Below are 18,894 nucleotides of genomic sequence, written 5' to 3'. Positions count from 1 at the left end.
TGGCTTTATAGCATGTCAAGTTGTCAACATCAGCTATATATGTATGTAAGAGTAATATATTGTCGATTCCATTTCATGTCATCCTTTCTCGAACCCATCTTTGCCTTGATCAACTTTATTGGTATGAAATAAAGCATGGAAGATAATTAAACATGTTGTATCCGCAAAAACAAAGAAGATAATCAAAACCTATGTGTGGTTGCAGATCACTTTCAAGCCATTAAAATCCTAATTAACTTCTTCGTTTAGCATGTTATGTATGTGCTACCAATATGTAGCTTGTTTCAGAAAAGCTAGCTTGAGCTATGTGTATGTACGTATAACGTATTATCTGCAAAACGTAAAGTTGATCTTAGAAGATTCGATGGCCGCCATGCATGCAAAGGATAGCTAGATTCCATGATGCCTCTATAATCTACATGGTATAGGACAAGGATTTTTTATTTTCTGGTGAGATTTTGAATATTTGAGCTGCAATCATGCACAACGTTAGGAAGAAGAACTCTTTGAAGCTAAGGTACGTTGTATGGTGCAATACACAATAATGGCCTCTGATCATGTAAGTTGATGACTAAGAGCAAGAAGCGCACAATTCATGGTTAGTGAATTTTCACTCTTACTTTTATAGCCTAAAGAAGAGAAAAATATCACTTGCTGGGGGATGATTGAAGGTGGCAACCCCAGTACTGGAAGAGATAAGAAAGACAATAGAAGGGGTCTTCTTTTTTGGGGGGAATAAATGTCTCATGTCTACATGAACTTCATGGCTAATCATTGCATGCAAGAAGTGTGTGTAATTAAGATGGATGCAAGAGTACAGAAAAAATAATGTGATGCATCAATCAATTAGAAGCTGCCAAAACTGCAAGTGTCGTTATCCCACTCCTACACCTTAACAAAACAACACCTGCTTTGTTACGTACTTTAGGAGACGACGGTTGGTGCGATCGAGTACGTAGGGTTCACCAATAGTTCTATAGATTGATGCAAAGCAGTATATAGTACTTCCACGTCGGTTGTTAGCGTGATGCATATGCCCATGATTATCGCAAGCATTCGCGCCAAAAAGTGCGCGCGGGGGAACCGGCCGGCTAGGCAATTCGATCACTATCCTTGGTCTTTAATTTTCTTTGGCCAGTACGTACTTTAGAGCATAATTTATATGAATTTCTAGCAGATAATATAACATGGAAGGGGGAAGAAACCAACACGATCGAGCATGCGCACGTACGCTAGCTAGCTATTGTTAAATCGAGGTGGTGCCTAGGCCGCAATGAGATTAACGAGCACTAATTAACCAACGACATGATCCATAATACAACGACCTCCAAACAGGCGCAAATCGATCGATTAAAGGTCCTGGTCAAGAAAGTGTGAAGGGTTGTTCAATAAATTATCAGGACGTGTCCCCTGTCTACTTGATTGTCTCTCGGACCAAAGAATGATTTTCTTAGAACTGAGTGCGAGGGGAGAAAGGCAACAAACGTATGTTTGGAGCACGCAGGGGACTTAATTAGGGAAAGAGGCAAAGTGCAGGTTCGTCGGAACCGTCTGGTCTAAGCGTCGAGCGGCATCCATCTGGTACGTGCGTGGCGACAAGGAAAAGCAGGGATGGGGCACAGACAGAAAAGGCCAGACAGGCCGAGTGCCGAGAAGTTAGACCGTAGTACTGTCGTTTGTTGTGTTTAGACTGTTAGTTCGTGGTGCAAATATCTTAAGAACAATCGTTCTGAACAGTATACCATCTTCTTCGCAGTTTATAATTAAGAAACAATTAAGCACAGTCTAATGTTTAACATTGATCGTTAATTAAACGTGTTAATATACGATCGAATTATTTGCAGCAAAAGTGTACAATTGCAAACCTATTTGAATGCGAACTTAATGGTATAATATTCGTGACATCTAACTGGCTCCTGTTTTATTAGTCAAATTGATACTAGATAGTTAAAGTTGAATCTTAAATTACGGCATCTTTTTTTTTCCAAGAGAAAAGTGCACAGAGGCACAAAGGTGGACTGATCGATCAGTCCCAATAATTAAGCTCTCGTTTTATCTCAACTACACGCGTAGCTTGGTTTAGATTCACCACCTTCTTGATCGCGCCAGGAGATCTTGCTGTCATATGTGGTGATGGTCGCCTTCTTGACGACGCCAGTGGAAATCTACCGACGGCACGCGCATGTAAGTTTGTTGGATGAGCAAGGTGAGCGTCACGTACATCCTTGGGAACCGACAATCGAGAGATGTTCTTGGCTGCTCGTAGGTTCCTTTCGATGTCTCTCATTCCTAAGATACTGCCTTAGCATGCCCATGACGACAAGCGGGCATACAATTATCAAAATCTTGCACTTAGCTTGTCGTCTTTTTATTTTAAGATGTATCATCAGTGCAACTGGAATTCACCGAGTAGCCTAGGTAGCTGCATCCTACGAAATTCACCAACATAAACATGAAGGCGATATATATAGATGGGTGGATGTTAGCAACAGTACTGTGTAGATCAAGAAATTTGGTGAGAAAGTAACGTGCCCCATTGCTCCATATTTATGGGGACATGTTACAGGATTTCGGATCCACTAAATCAGCGTGTCCGGCCATATACTCATACTTCCAAGGTTCAGTTATCCAAAAAATATTTCTCAAAAATCTTACATGTGCCAACACAAAGTATTACGACGCGCACAAGAATTTTCTGCAAATTTTTTGACGTACAAACAAACGAGTCGACATACATGACAAGGCCGCGAGAAATTAAAGTGGATAGAGTTGTGCTGACTAGTCCTAATAAGCCAGTGGCATCATGGGTAATCTCAAATGGACGCGTGCATCAGCTCAGTTCATATTCCACAGGTTCCTGGTCAGCATAGATTACAGAAGCCCATGTGCCTAGATTAATCGGCGAGATCAGCAACGCGAAAATGCACCGACCGGTGATGGTACTTAGACGCGCAGGCATGCACGTGTGGCATCGTCGTGACGTTGACACCTTACCACTGTTGCCGCAGTGCTGCATTCTGGCGTGTATAGTAAATTACGCATGGTGCCAACCTCTCCAGAGCACCGGCAATGGAGATCCACCGATGGCACGCATGTGTGCTGAGCCCGAGAGTCATGAATGTCCCCAGGTCCTGAAATGCTCGTAGTCATCTTCTGATGTCTCTCATTCTCAAGCTCTTGTCGTCTCCTTTTTATGTTGTGTACGTGCAACTAAAATTCACCGAGTAGCCTAGCTAGATATTTCCTAAAAAAATTACCAAGATATATATAGATGAGTGGATATCGGAAATTCGGAATTGTGCGGTAGCCGTAGAAATGTGGGTGGAGGAAGTAATGTGCCCTATTACCATCTATTTATGAGGAGCGTTACGCAACTTCGGGTCCACTGAAATTTGCATATCCAGTTTATATGCACTAACCAGCTCCAACGGTCCAACCGAAAAGCAACGCAAACTCATATATAAGGATCTTGCGAGAACCATGAAGTGATCTGAATCCATTAAATATTTTTCAAATATATCACATGTCAATGGTAGACCCAATACATATGTACGAGATTTTTCGTGCAAAATTTGATGTTTCTGCAAAGTGTGGATAAAAACAAATAAAGAGCAACTTTCAATATTTTTTTAGCTCCCCACCTCTCATGGAAATTTGCAGATACATTGTACATTCTAATATCTACACAAGTGACGTTTTTTTATATAAAATATTAAATCTGTAGAACCACTTTTGGATTTTCCAAAGACGCAATTCCAGCTTTCATAGTTTGATCAGGTAGCTGAAGTCAGGGCGCTCATCATATCGCGTGCTTTGCCTCCTCTCTCGCGGCCCTGGTGTTGGTCAGCATATGGTTTTGAGTAGCGGTTCCTCAATAGTCTGATTGTTTCGATGCAGCATCTCTATCTTTTGGTAACAAAAAAACAGGGGTGAGATCTCGGAGCCAAACGTCCTCATTTGGCTATCTCGGAACCACACGTGACCAAACCAAACAAACCTACCAACTAGGAACGACATTTACTCGCCCGCTAAACCAGTGTCTCCGTCCCACGTGAACAAACCGGTGTCTAACCATGGAGCAATGCAAACTGAATTACATACAGGTCGTGCGTCCTCTCTCCTTAAAAAACGTAGCCTCACATGAGGATCGAGCTGCCCTCGCCATGCACATCTGTCTGCTCCATGCACGCTCATGTTCTCCGCGTGCTTCCGTGATTATCGATCGAGCCTGCAGCCAGCCTTGATGGCGCTGAGCCGCTGATGGAGGTCGAGCGAGGCCACACGCGTGTACAGTTGCTCCAGAGTCGGGTCTTAAATCCAAGTATCCAACTTCTCTCTCCATTCTTAAATATTTGTCGTTGTTTTAGTGCAAATTAGAGAGAGTATGTTCGAGTTCGAGCTCGGCTTGGCAGGGCTCGACCTCAGATAGCTCGTCGACCCCAAACCTCTCTTTTTTCTAAAGATGGAATCGATGCAAAATAGAACGAACCGGAAAAAAAGGACAGAGAGAAATGCAGGCACTGCTGGATCTTGCACGTCTGCTGACAAGAAAGTAGAGATCAGACCCTTTCACTTTGCTGACGCAGGTCCGTGAACTTCGTTTTTTGAACTGGAGAATCAGCTAGGCGAATGGGACACTAGCCATCTCCACACACACACATGCCGCACCCGTGTATTATTGGAAACTTTTTCTGTACGCGGGCGACGTTGATGTATCTAGGGATTAGTCAAGTTGGTAGTTAGAGTTGAATCTTCAAATTCGGCATTTTTTTCCGCCATAAAACCGAGTGGTACGTGAGACGAAATCAGTAATAAAAGCGATATTTTTCTCCTTTCTATGGAAATCAGTCGAACGAGTCTAGAAAAGTGGACAGAGATTATCCATAAGTCCCACTGTAAGCCAGTGACCTCGGGGTATCTCAACAGCAAGATGCAGCACATTTGCTGCTTTTTACCTTCCTGGTCATCACCCACAGAGACGTTCTCTGTGCGGCACCGTGATTATCGCGCCTCGCCGCCGGCAGGAAACCATGCGTGCACAGGCAACCGAAATCGAGTCCACGTCGGTTTCGGTTGACGTGGAGGGTACTCTGCAGGAGAACATATCTTAGGTACTCTGCAGGAGAATCAGCTACTCTGCTCATCAGCGTTCTCCACTTCTCCGGGGCTTCGGGCGCCCACGACGGGCTGGAATGGTGGCAGCCCGACTTGAGCCGGAATGACCGTGCGTGACACTTTTTTTCTAATTATTTCAACTGGACGGTAACTTGGTTCAGATTCTCCGGTACCTTCCTGTCGTCGTTGAAAAGCGTCACTCATGTGTGGTGATGGTCGCCGGCCGTCTTGACCGCGGGAATATAGACCGACCGACCCGACGACACTCGCATGTAAGATGAGCGTTCCACGGTCTTGGCAACCGACAATCCACATACGTCCACACAAATAATGTACCCCTCCATTGCATAATTCTTGTCTCAAATTTGATCAAAAATGAATGTATCTATTCCTAAAAAGTGTCTAGACACACGTAAGATTTCGACAAAAATTATGTAACGGAGCTAGTACTTTTAAGTTTTGTCATAAGTCAAAGATCTTAAAGTTCGATCGTTTTTATAGGAAAACATAGCAACATGCATGACACTAAATTAGTATCATAAGATCTGTTTTTAAATGTAGTTTCACAATATACCGATTCAATAGCTAGCATATGTGTTGCTACTTTTGTTAACAGTCGGTAAAACAAAACCTATAAATAGACTTAAATATGTACTCAGAGGGAGTAGATGCTTGAATGCCCATAGTTTCCTCCGATCACTGCTACGAAGAAGGTCACCACTCGAGGTTAAAAAACGGGTTAGTGGCGGGGTCTGACTCGCCACCGCGTCATGGTGATTTTGACCTCCAGTGGCGGTTCAAATCCCCGCCACCGGTGATGCTTGTGCCACCTTACGTAAGGTGCACGCACGATTTTAAAATGAGAAGGACCACCAGTGACGGCCCTTACCATCGGCCACTGGTGATTCGCGGGGTGTCCCAAACGGCTTTCAGTGGCGATGATATTTTTGGCCTGGTTGAAATGCCACTGGTGGGAGTTCACTGAAGTAGTTTTCTGTAGTGGTGAATGTCTCTCTTTTTTTATAAGACCTTCCAATCTCTCTCATTCCTAAGATTCTGCCTTAGCATGCTAGCATGTAATTATCAATATCCCGCACTTAGTTGTAGTCTTTTATTTTACGATTTATCGATGGAACCGAAATGTACCAAGTAGCCTAGCTAGCTGCATCCTACGAAATTCACCAACATAGACTGGATGTTAGCAACAGTACTGAAACTGGGCGAGAAAGTAATGTGGCCCATTGCTCCATATTTATGGGGACATGTTACGGGATTCCGGATCCACTAAAATCAGCATACCTGGGCATATACTCATATGCACTAACCAGCAGGTTCAAAAAATGTTTTTAAAAATTCTGACATGTCAACACGGGATGTCAACACAAAGCATTATGACACATACAAGAATTCTCTGCAAAACTTCACATTTTTGCAACCCCGTGGATAAAAAAACCAAATGCAAAATAAGATCGGTTTTGCTACTGAGAAGTCACATTTTTTTTAGTTAGAGATTAATGATGACAACTCTCAAATCTTACTCCAAATGCTTTGATAAGTCAACTGAGATTTAAATTTTTTACTTAAACTCAGGTGACTGAAAAATAAACACACCAAAAAAAGATACCTTTTGAGCTCCTTGTTCCTGTTCTTTCCATGTCGACTTCAAATCAATACGTGTTCTCATGAAATTTTGCATGAGATCGAAAGAGTTCCTGGGTGTCCTCGTTCCAAAAAGAAGCCTTCTTCAGAAAGAAAGAAAGAAAAAAGGTCTGACGGGAGAAGATAGCTACCCTCAACCTTCCTGATATATCTTTGTCTTCCACACGCACGTTCATGTGCGTGCGTGTGAGTCGGCGAGGAGGTCAGACGACGAGCTGTAGCTCGACGGCTTAGGTAGGTGGCCGCGAGACTCTTTTTTTTCTCACTTCAGCGTTCTCGTGGGCTTCGGGCGCCCACGACGGGCTGGAATGCCGGCAGCCCAACTTGGGCCGAAATGGCCGTGTGTGGCACGGTGGCACCTCCTTTTTTTCCGGCCATTCCTTATGGCCGTGGCCGGCCGTGGTGGGCTCTGTTTGGGGCCTTCGGGGAGGCGGATCAGGCCGCATCGAGCTGCTGGGCCCGTGTGGATCGCCCTTCCTTCACGGCCTCTTCTATTTTCCTTCTTCTCGGTGAGATAGCCAACGGGGTCTCCTCACATTCAGTCGAGAGGGAAGCTTTTGTTATGCGTTATGTCCCTGTAGTAACAATTGACCACGCAGATTCGCAGCCTAGCATTTTAGCAGTAACAGGAGGCAATACTTCGTCGAATAACAGTGCGCAAAACCAGCTTTATGGATGATCGAAATGTTTTCTCTTCAGGTTTTGTTACACATTTGTTGTTTTCTTATTAAGTGACGAAATATTACATATGCCTAAACCTTTTTATAAATAGATATATTTATATTTGGACAAACTTGAATCATTGATACGGGGACGGAGGGAGTATACATCTTGGTCACGAGACCATATGCAGCGCAGTGAAAATCCAGGTTCTAAGAAACTTAGCGCCCGGTCCTAGTCATTAAAGCACATACAGGTGCTAAGAATAGAGAAGCGCGCTCCCACGACCAGAATCGGTGAGATCAGCAACGCAAAGATGCGCCAGGCAATGGTACCGAGATGCGCGACGCGTGGCATAGTAAAAGATGCGTCGTGCCAGCCTTGTCCAAGGTACCCCTGGTAGAGATTGACCGATGGCACGCACGTGCACCGTGCCCAAGAGTTCGTTGGGTAAGCAAGGTGACATGAACGTCTCTCATTCCTGAAATGCTCATAGTTGTCTTCCGATGTCTCTCATTCTCAAGCGAACTGCCTCGGCATATGCCCGTAGGCAGGCAAATAACTACCAAAATCTTGCATGCAGCTTGTCGTCTCCTTTTTTATATGTGTGCGCAACTAAAATTCACAGCTAGAAGGCATATACATGTACATCTTTAAAAAATTCATCAATACAGAGGTGATGAATGAGATATTATACAGATGAGTGGATATCAGTATTGTGCAATAGCCGAAGAAATGTGGGTGGAGAGAATAATGTGCCCTACTACCACCTCCGTATTTATGAGGAGGTGTTACGCGATTCCCCGCCAGGTCCACTAAAATTAGCATATCCGGTTTGGATGCAGTAACCAGCTCCAACCAAAAAGCAACATATATAAACTTATATAAAAAGGTCTTGGGGGAACCATGAAAGTGATCTAAAAGTCTAAAAATATTTTTCAAAAAATCTCACATGCCAATAATAGACTATTACATAGATGTACGAGAGAATTTTAATGCAAAATTTGATGTTTTTGCAACATGTGGATGAAAACAAATAAAGAACAACTTACGATATATTTTTTAGCTCCCCATTCGTGTTCTTTAATTTACGTAGACCTCAAATCAATACATTTTCTCATGGAAATGTGCAGATACACTGTACGTTATAATATCTACACAAGTGACGGCGTAGACCAACTTTTGAATTTTCCAAAATAAAAAAGAGGGGTGAGCTCAGGAGCCAAATGTTCTCATTTGACTATCTTCCGTGAACGCGCGGTGAGGCCACACGTGACCAAACCAAACAAACCTAGCTACCAACTAGGAACGATCAACAACCATGAGCCAATCGAGATATGTACTATGTGGACACATAGTCTAAGTTCCAACGCCATATGTTACACATTTTCGCGCCGCTAAACCTGTGTCCCCGTGGTGGAGCACAATACAAACTATTTGTTTTCTTTTTTCCTTTTTTTTTGGATTTTGGCTTTCTTTACACTAAGTAAATTGTAGAGATCTCAATTTCATTTTTGCTATCCACATGTACAACGTGGTAGGAGCAATGCAAACTTAATCGGAATTACTAAGATGCGTCCTCTCTCCTTAAAATTGTCGCCTCACATGAGGAGCTACATACCCTCACCATGCACAGCACATCTATCTGAGGATGCCGTTGGGCATTCATTGCCCGTTCCCCAATGGATTCCCGCGCATTTCGGTCGGGTATGGGTGATATTTTTTTCCCCAAATGAAATTGGATCGGGTGTGGGAAATTACCCATGAGAGCCAGAGGAAACCTGGGTAATACCCATTCCCCACGGAGCATCGATCCCAGGCTCTCAGCGCTGCCTAGGGTTCTTGGCTCTCGTCGAAGGGCGCGCGTGGGGGCGGCTGGAGGCAGTGTGCCAGCGTCGATGCATGGGAGCGCGGGAGGCGGCCATGACGGTTCGTGCTCTCCTCCGCCTTCTCTCCGGCCCCTCGTCTTCTTCAATCCCCATCCTCGTCAACGGTGGCGTGCCTCATCCAATTAACCAATACCCAATGGATATGGATAAAAATGGGCAATACGGGGAGGGTGAATGTGGGGAGATTTCTTTCTTTGGTATGGGGAGGGCAACGTGTGCTCCATACCCTCCCCAACGGCATCCCGACATCTATCTTTCTTCCCCACGCACGGTCATGTGTTCTCAGCGCGCCTCCGTGATTATCGTTCGAGCCCGCGGGCCTGAAACCATGCATGCACATGCGACCTAAAAAAGAGTAGTGCACACTTACGTGTCGCGTATCGCCCGGCCGTACGGACGTGCGAAGAATACGTATACCCGTGGTGCCGCGTTGATGTCTTATGCACCCATGCATGCATCGTCGGTAATGCTGTGCCGGCGCCTTGATGACGCTGAGCCGCTGATAGATGGAGATGGAGCCCGAACGAAAGCCATACGCGTGTACAGTTGCTCCAGAGTCATGTCTTAAATCTAAGTAACCAACTATGTTCGAGCTCGGCTTATTGGCAGGGCTCGAGCTCAGATAGCTCGTCGATCCAAAATCTCTTCTTCTTCTTTTTTGCGGCGGATCGATGCAAAGAAGAACGAACCGGAAAGAAGAAACGGAAAGAGAGAAAGAGACAGGCACTGCAGCTGAATCTTGGACGTGTGCTGACAAGTGACAACAAGGAAGAGATCGATCAGGCCTTTCCGATTCCCTGACGCAGATCCGTGAACAGGAGAATCGGCTAGGTGAATGGACGCTGTCCATCTCCACACATGCTGCATCGATCCGTGTATCATTCAATTCAAAAGTTTTATTTGAATGTGCGAGAACTTAGTTGTGTAATGTTTGTGGCATCTAAATGGTTCTAAGTTGGTAGCTATAGTTGAATCTTAAATTTCGGCATGTTTTTCCTCATAAAACCGAGTGGTGCGATGAATTGAGCAATAACATGGTAACGTTTTCCTTTCTCAGAAATACCATGACAGCGCAAAGGAAATCAGTTGATGGATAAAGCTAGAAAAGGAGAGAGGTGGGCTGATCAATCCATCCAGCTGCAGGCCAGTGACCTCGTGGTATTTCAACTGCAGAGCGGAGCACCCTTGAGGTTTTTCACCTTCATGGTCATCATCGACGGAGGCGTCTTTGCATTGTGACGGCACTGTCCAAGCCAATGGGTTTGCTGCCTTGACGGCACCAATGGGCAACTAAGGTGACGGCACACACGTGTACAGTGCGTTGGAGTTCGTTGGGTAAGTAAGGTGAGCACCCCCAGGTCTCGGCAGCCGACAATCAACCGAGATTGTAGAAATGCTCGTAGTTGCCTTCTGATGTCTCTCATTCTCAAGATTGTGTCCATATAGTTACCCAATTCTTGCATGTAACTAGTTATCTCTTATTTTACGATGTCTCTTGTAACCGAAATTCACCACGTACCTAGCTACCTACATTCTACCAAAATTCATATACATAGACATGGAGGGGTATCTATAAACGAGTGGATGTTAGCAATAGTACTGGGTGGCTGAAGAAATGTGGGTGAGGAAGTAATGTGTTTCTCATTGCTCCACATTTATGAGGAGGTGTCACGCGACTTCAGATCCACTAAATCAGTGTATCTGGTCATATGCATTAAGTAGGTCTTAACGATCCAAAGAATATTTTAAAAAATCTTACAAGTCAATACAAAGTATTACAATGCATACACGGATTTTTTGCAAAAAAAATAAAAATATGTTTTTTTGCAACCCATGGTTAAGAAAAACAAAGTGCAACTTAAGATATTTTCTCATTATTGTTCTTTCCATGTCACTACAAATCAACACGTTTTCTTACAAAAGTTTGCATATGCTACATTATACATTAATATCTACAAGTTAAAAAAAAGTTAGAATATTTAACATTGTAGTCATATTTTAGAATATTTCAAATAAAAGAGCTCGAGAGCCACACGTTTTCATTCGGCTACCCTCGCCCGTATAAGTTGTTCCCTGCTTCCACGCCCGATAGGTGACTAAACCAAACAAACTGACCAACCAGGAACGACAACCTTGAGTTCATCGAGATATGTATGTGGGCACCTAGACTCGAACTAAAGCCATAAATTACACGTTTTGTGGCCGCTAAACCACTGCCTCCATCCCACGCACTAGCCAGTGATGCAAACTTACATAAGAGGTCTTTGATCCTCTCTTCCGAAATGTGTACTAAACGAATGACATATTCCATAGTGCTAGGTCAGAGAGTGCTGAGATTCTTTAATAAATCAGGTCGTGTCCCCTGTATACCTGATTTTCTCGCGGACCAAAGAATATTTTTTTCCTAAGTGCAAGGAGGAAGCAATCATTAAAAAGAGGCGCCCATGTGTGGCGACGGCACCGCCCGACCCACCAAAGTTTTCTGTCTTGATAGAATAGGCGGAGATCGACTGACGACATGCGCATCTACAACGTCATATAAGCATGTCGGGTAAGCAAGATGAGCATCCCTCAGTCTTGGCGATCGACAATCCATGGCATTTCTTGAACGCTCGTAGTTGCCTTCGATGTCTCTCATTCTCCAGATTCTGCCTTATCACGCCCATAGCGACAAGCGGGCATGTACCTACCAAATTCCTCGACTCAGCTTGTTCTCTCTTATTTTTACGATGTCTACGTGCAACTGAAATTCACCGAGTAGCCTAGCTAACTACAACCTACGGAATTCACCAACGTAGACATGAAGATGATTTTCTATAGATGAGTGGATGTTAGCAATAGTACCGAAGAAATTGGGTGAGGAAGTAATGTGTCCCATTGCTCCCTATTTATGAGGAAGCAACGTGGTTCATTGGTCCATTTCCACTCCATTTTTCCCTTCAATCCAACATTACCTAAATCATGGCCATATGTATGCACCAATTAACCAGGCCATCCAAAACTTATTTTTGTAAAAAAAATCTTACATGTCAATACAAAGTATTGCGATTTGTACAAGGATTTTCTGCAAAAAATTATATTTTTTCAGCCCGTGGATATTTTTGCAACCCTTCTTGCTCTTTCCATGTTAGCTAAAAGCAGTACGTTTTGGTCCTGGGTCCTCTTTCCTAGCAAAAAAGCCTGACAGGAGAAGCTACCCTCGATCAGCCTTCCGGGTCTCTTTGTCTTCTCCACGCACGTTCATGCTCCCTCTCCGTGATTACCGAGCCCCGCTGGCCGGAAACCATGCACTCATGTGTCGTGCGAATATGTACGACGTTGAGAGCTTACGGACCATCGTCGTTAACACTGATGTAGGCTGTCGCCGCTGGCACCGGCCAAACCAATAGGATTTCCTGCCTTGATAGCGTCAAAGGAGATCGACTGAGGGCACGCGCGTGTACAGATCGAGCTCGGACTCCTTTGGCTTTAGGTACTCCTATACGGGGTTCTACCGTCCAAACCAATTATTGTACTGTTCGTGTATAAGGTGTGGCACCCCCGGTACAAGAACGAACAGAAAAACCCCCGCAAAAAGAGAGACAGGCAGGCAGATACTGCTGAATTTTGCACGGTGTGCTGGTAGAGAGGCGATCTCCACACATTCCACATCCGTCTTTGAGTACGTAGTCTCACCGGAAAAGATCGCTCGAGAAACTGCAGCCTACAGGGCCTTGGAACAGAGGCCGACAACAGTTTATTGCAAATGACACGATCGGACCATGACGACCTTGTATTCATGGTTTCCTTCTGTCTTCTCCGCGCGGCAGTGGTGGGCCCTGCTTGCGGCTTAGGCACGAAAAATATGTCGTGATATAGAAGCTTCGCTGGGATGCCTGCCGGCCGTGATGTTTTTGCAGGATCAGGATGTATACATGTGAGGTGCGAGCTAGCAGTTTCATTCTGAACCAACTACCGTGGATGTTATGGACTCTTAAAGTCTGGCTCTCACGCCTGCTCTAATCACGGCAGAGAAGCCGCCGGCCGCGGTTGTTGCCATGAATCTTACACTTGAATGAATTAATCAGGGGATTGATCGTCCATTCGTCGTGCGATCAACGTATACTCTTATTCTTCACCGACAACGGCAGTGTGAATATATAGCCGATTACACGACATATACGGGTGCGTAAATCAGGCAACGTATCCTTGCATCCATGTTTTGTTTGAAACCACTACTTTAGTATTGAGTGCTGCATGAAACCCAAGTGATCGGTTCAGTAGCTCTAACCGTGAGGACTATGGCACGCCCGTGAAAGGCTGAGGTGGCTACAAGCCGCTTGGCATTCACTTGAGCGGCCTCATCTATGGCAATTTATATCGTAGCACCTAGGGTCTCTTGGGTCCTGTCCTCCCAAATTAAAGACTTGCCCGATAGGAGGTACTATACCTTCACCCTTATAAGCCGCTCACACAGTCACACTGTCTCCTCGCAGAATCGAATAACATCCAAATCCTAAAGCCGGTGGTTTCTTTGCCCTCCCAGCGACTCGCACGTCGCTTTCACGGTTACTGTAGCAACGACATAATTACGGTAAATGCCACTGCCGGTTACTGTAGCTGCAGATTTTCTTTTTGCTTGAGCCAACCCCCTTCCTCTCTTCCTCCCTCGGTACCTCCCAATCCCAGTGATCCCCCGTCTCTCTCTCCCGTTTCCTTAGGGTTAGGGTTTGCCATCACCGCCACCTCACAATCCGCCGCCGCTGCCGTCCTGCATCTCATAAGCGACTGGTTTTCTGCATCTCATAATCCTCGGTGGTGGATCTGCGGCTGCTCGCTGTTGTTGCTGGATTTGGGAATCTGGGTGGCTGTGGGAAGGTATGGTTGACTTTTTCATGCCTATCTTTCGTGGGTTTCATGCGGTTTGTTTTGCGGATGAGTTCGATTGTTGATGTTCCTATGTCGGTGTTTGTAGGAATTTTATTCTGGTGTGGTTTCTCCTTCTAATTGTGTGTTTGTTTCCAGTACAAACATCTCACCGTCTCAGGGATTGGACTGGTTCACTGGTTTCTCGCTGGCGGCCTCTGCGAGCTTGATCTCTTCCTCCTTCCTTGCGGAGATCTCACGGAAGCATCGTGTCTCCTTCTTCCTCGCCGTCCTTTGCCTCCTCGCCACCAGTGGCGCAGGTGCTGCCGTCGCCACCGGCCGATTCTCCTCCACTTCTCGAGCCCTCCGAGATGGGCTAGCAGCACAAGCATCGTCAGCCATGGAGTCCCATGGCCCACAACCATCGCCTGATTCCTCAGATACCACCGCCAAACAGCAGCAACATCACGGATCTCGAGGAGGAGCTGAGCGGTGTGCTGATGCGGACGACGGGAGCGAAGGAGAGGCTAGGTGTTGGGGTTTCGATCTGCCTTTGCGGGGTGAGCTGGTTTGTTCATTTCTCCTTTCTGTGTTGGAATCAGAGTGTAGCATTTTTTGGGATGCAGTGTTCATCCGGATTGAATTCTTCTTTCTGACGATGTTTTTTCTCTGTCATGCAGGTAGTGCTCTTACTCTTTGAGATTAATTTGAAGTGATCCTTGATGCTTGCTAACATGTTTGCAGAAGAGTCCGATGCATTCTTTTGTACTCCTTTTGTCTTGCGTCATTTTATTATCTATATTTTGAATATTGTGATGACCAATCTTCTTGTATCAAAACCTTTTAATTTTCTTTTGCAGGCTGATGTTGCGTTTGCTGCAAAAGAGTACTCCCTCCGTCCAACAAAGGATGTCTCAACTTTGACTAAATTTGAATGCATCTATGCACTAAGTCGTGTCTAGATACATTCAAATTTTGACAAATTTGAGACATCTTTTGTTGGACGGAGGGAGTATTACATATCGGCTTCTTTCTACGCAAATGTGCATATACCGCTAATTGTGTTCCTTGGAAGGCATTCATACCATTTTTGTTTTCCTGTTCATTGAGATCATGATGTTTGGTTTCAGATGAATTAAATCCTGTCATTTGCGGAGATCAGTTTAAAGTTTATATCTGTAGGTGAGCACGTAATTTATTGAAAACTTTCTGATGCAGTATCTTTTTGCTAATCTTTCTGGAATTCTCTGATTAGTCAATCTGATGGTGAGCGCGTAATTTACTGAAACTTTCTGATGCAGTACTTTTTTGCTAATCTTTCCGGAATTTTCTTGTTAGTCAATCGGATAGTGTTGACAATTTCTGTGAGATCTATTGCTGGTTGATTTATTCATTGTATATCTGATCTTTGCCATATTTCTTGTTCGTTTGCAGCCTTGCAGGTTGTTGTCCGTGATTGGTGTATTGGTTTCTCTGCCGTAATTGCATTGGTTTGATCATTATAAATAAATGTCAGTTGAAGTTCAGAACCTTGATGCTATAAGAAAATATGCAAAAATCAGGTTAACAAAAGAAGAAGATACCAGTAGAATACACCGTCTGGCAACTCAACATGCGACCCCAATGGTGAATTGGTGATATAGTACCATTGAATTTCACTGTAGAGATATATTGCTATTTGTCCGTCATACATGGAGAACCTTCCTGCTTCTTAACATCTTTCGCTGGGTAGATATTCCAGCCATTTATTCAGTAAGAAACTAATGTAGGCTAACTGTGACATGCACCTGAATTTTCTCATGGCATGGGGTGTACTTTTTTCTTCTTCTATTATTTTCTAATTTATGTTATTCTGCAAATTTCAGCTCCTGCAGCGCCGGGGAAGACCCCCGGTCCATGCTTCCAATGGAAGATTCATGACTTCACAGTCCTACTAAAGAGAGGAACTATGCAACTCTTCCCTTTTTCACAGCTCTGGGTATAAGTGGTATGCATCATTAAAGTGGCTTGTATTATTTTGCTTGTTGGATCCAGATTTGCTATTGCTACTGCCACCAATTTCTGGCAGTGGTCTTCCTATGTTGACTAATTAATATATTTCCTATTTGAAAGGTCCTGCTCATTATCTGTATTTTCTATTGCGCATGTTCGCTTTACCTTTTGTTGTTTGTCCAGTTAGCTATCCCGGGAGAGATCTTATTGTGAAGGGCCTGACTATGCTCTGCTTTTGTCTGTCCAGTTAGCTCCCCTGGGTGTCTTTGCATATCTTGGATGTAACAGATTGAGGTGTCCCAGCATCGAGCTCCAGTGTTGCTTCAGGCTACCTCATTTCATCGAACACTTTCTTCTCTTTTTTCAATCTGATTGGTTATCTCACCGTGTTGCATTATACATCTTAGAAATGATGGTGATCAGGCTTTACATCATATCTGTAATCAGGCTTTCTTCTCTTTTGTCTGTCCAATTAGCTCCCCTGTGTGTCTTTGCGTATCCTGGATGTAAGAGATTGAGGTGTCCCAGCCGGTAGATCGAGCTACAGCTTTGCTTCGGGCTACCTCATTTCATCAAACACTTTCTTCTCTTTTGTATCTGATTGGTTATCTCACCGCATTGCATTATACATCTTAGAAATGATGATGATCGGGCTTTAGATTATATCTGTAATAAGGCTTGGTGGAAGGCAGGAGTTTGCACTCCACTCACTTGTCCAGTCTCCGAGTGAAAGGGAATAAACCAGGCACCTTTCCTACAGACGTTTTGTCATTTCCACTCGACTTCGCGCAAAACATTGTGCTACATATGTAATAGAAGAATGCTTACTACACGAGTAAGCAATTCATCAAAAACCTGGAGACACAAAGGAACAACAAAATACCATTGGCCTGCCGGGCCCGGGTGTCGACCGAAAAATGTGAAAGACAAGCGTTTAATTAAGAGCTACTTGAAAAAGGTAGTAATTGCCAAGACATTGACCAAAACTACGTACATACTAGATGTTTCTATTCTTCACGACGACAACAACTTGCAACACAGAAGAGCTCTAATGCATATTACTCTCCAGAATAATGAAAAAACGCATCAAGACGATCGCACAAGCCACGTATTCAGTGGGGCACAAGCCACGTATTCAGTGGGGCTCCGCAATGAGCAAACAACATCAAATAGAACGGAACTAACAACTCGGTCAAGCAGTTTGATAGCACGTCGATGCCGCCACACCAGTTAACGGCGCGGCAAAGCGCACGTACCCACCTAGTGAGGACTAAAGCCGATACTTTCGGTGGAAACATACATGAATGGAAACTGAAGTACTAGGTGACTGCCCATCGTAGGATTAGGATGCATCGGCACCGACCACCCCTCTCGAGAAGAGAGAAACACGGGGAGATAGAAGGGTAGAGAGAGATGGAAAACATGAAGATGAAATAACTGACATGTGGGGTCCACATGCGCTTTCCTCACGATGCAAAACATTTGTAGTCACGCCGGCTCTAAGAGGTGTCCCGGGGCTATCAGATTTGCTATCAGTCATCCCAAACTCATTCCCGGCAGCTCTATAGGCTTCAAGACTGGTCCCACAAGTCTTTCTAGCACACTTTGTGCGAGAAATTTTCCGGTATCTCACCCATCTTCAACTTGTTCTCAGCCAAGCACGGTTAACAAGCTTGTTGATATGAGTATTTGTCAATCTTTTTAAGCTTGGGCCAGAATGTCACAACTTGTCAATTGGGTTTTTCAACGCCCGTCCAAAAAGTGGGCGTTTTGTGGGGAAAAAAAGAAGATCAACGCGTTAGTTTTGGTTCCGAGCAACGATTCTTTGTTTATACGAACGGGTCCCCATATAACCCCTCTTAATTCCTTGGCGTCAACCAGACCTACGATTAAACCAAGCTAGCGCGTGTCTAAGGCTCTAAGCTAGTTTCGACCATGGCAGAGAAGGTACATACGTACGTGTGTTGCCCAGCCAGCTGCAGTAGACGTACGTCATGGAGTATGCTTTCATTCATTCATTCATTCATTTGCATCTTCTGCCATGTATATGATCCAGGTATCTACGTTGATCATGGAAGCCAACCTCGAATTGGAAAGTGTTACAGCAAGATCGCAGAGGACAAGGTGCCAAATTAAGAAGAAGCCCGACGAAAAGGAACCGGACAGAAGATTAAGATGCCCAAGCCGAGCCACGGCCACGGGGGCGGCGCCGTCGTTCACCCGTACCCGCAGCCGCAGTCCCCGCCGCGTAATGAGCACTGATGACGATGGTGCAGACGCCGCCGGTGATATGCTCCGGTACCGGAGGAGGGTGCGAGAAGAAGAAGCAGGGTCGCCGATGATAGCTTGTTAAGATTTTCTCCATCTCCATGATCATCATTGAAAAGAGGTGCCCATGCATGGTGACAGCGCCGTCCAAACCACTGAGGTTCGCCGTCTTGATCGACCGACGGCACAGACATGTATGGTGAGCGTCCCACATTCTTGGCGACCGACAATCCACGGAGATTCTTGAATGCTTGCAGTTGCCTTCCGATGTCTCTCATTCTCAAGATTTTTATTTTAGCCTTAGCATGCCAACATCGAACAAGTGCGCATGCAGTTACCAAATTCTTGTACTTATCTCGTCTCTTATTTTACGATGTCTATGTGCAACTGAAATTCACCGCGTAGTGTACCTAAGTAGCTAGATCCCGTGAAATTCACCAACATAGACACAAAGAAAATTTATACA

At 44.7% G+C, this 18,894-nt stretch overlaps 1 protein-coding gene across 2 annotated transcripts; it reads left to right on the top strand.

The window, feature by feature from the left end:
* Nucleotides 1–18,011: 18,011 nt before the first annotated feature.
* On the top strand, nucleotides 18,012–18,894 carry LOC112270069. Of its 2 annotated transcripts, none has more exons than XM_024457727.1 (2): nucleotides 18,012–18,107; nucleotides 18,217–18,894. In XM_024457727.1, the coding sequence occupies exons 1-2, from the start codon at nucleotides 18,096–18,098 to the stop codon at nucleotides 18,511–18,513; spliced, it is 309 nt and encodes a 102-aa protein (XP_024313495.1). In that variant the 5' UTR covers nucleotides 18,012–18,095; the 3' UTR covers nucleotides 18,514–18,894. The 2 variants fall into 2 exon arrangements, 1 of the variants encoding a protein (XP_024313495.1); XR_002962381.1 differs by having other exon boundaries at nucleotides 18,049–18,115.

This window comes from Brachypodium distachyon, chromosome 1 (assembly GCF_000005505.3).
Source record: "Brachypodium distachyon strain Bd21 chromosome 1, Brachypodium_distachyon_v3.0, whole genome shotgun sequence".
In the NCBI taxonomy this organism is placed as follows: Eukaryota; Viridiplantae; Streptophyta; class Magnoliopsida; order Poales; family Poaceae; genus Brachypodium; species Brachypodium distachyon.
The sequence above is the reverse complement of the archived record's forward strand: the minus strand, read 5'-3'. Positions and strand labels throughout refer to the sequence as shown.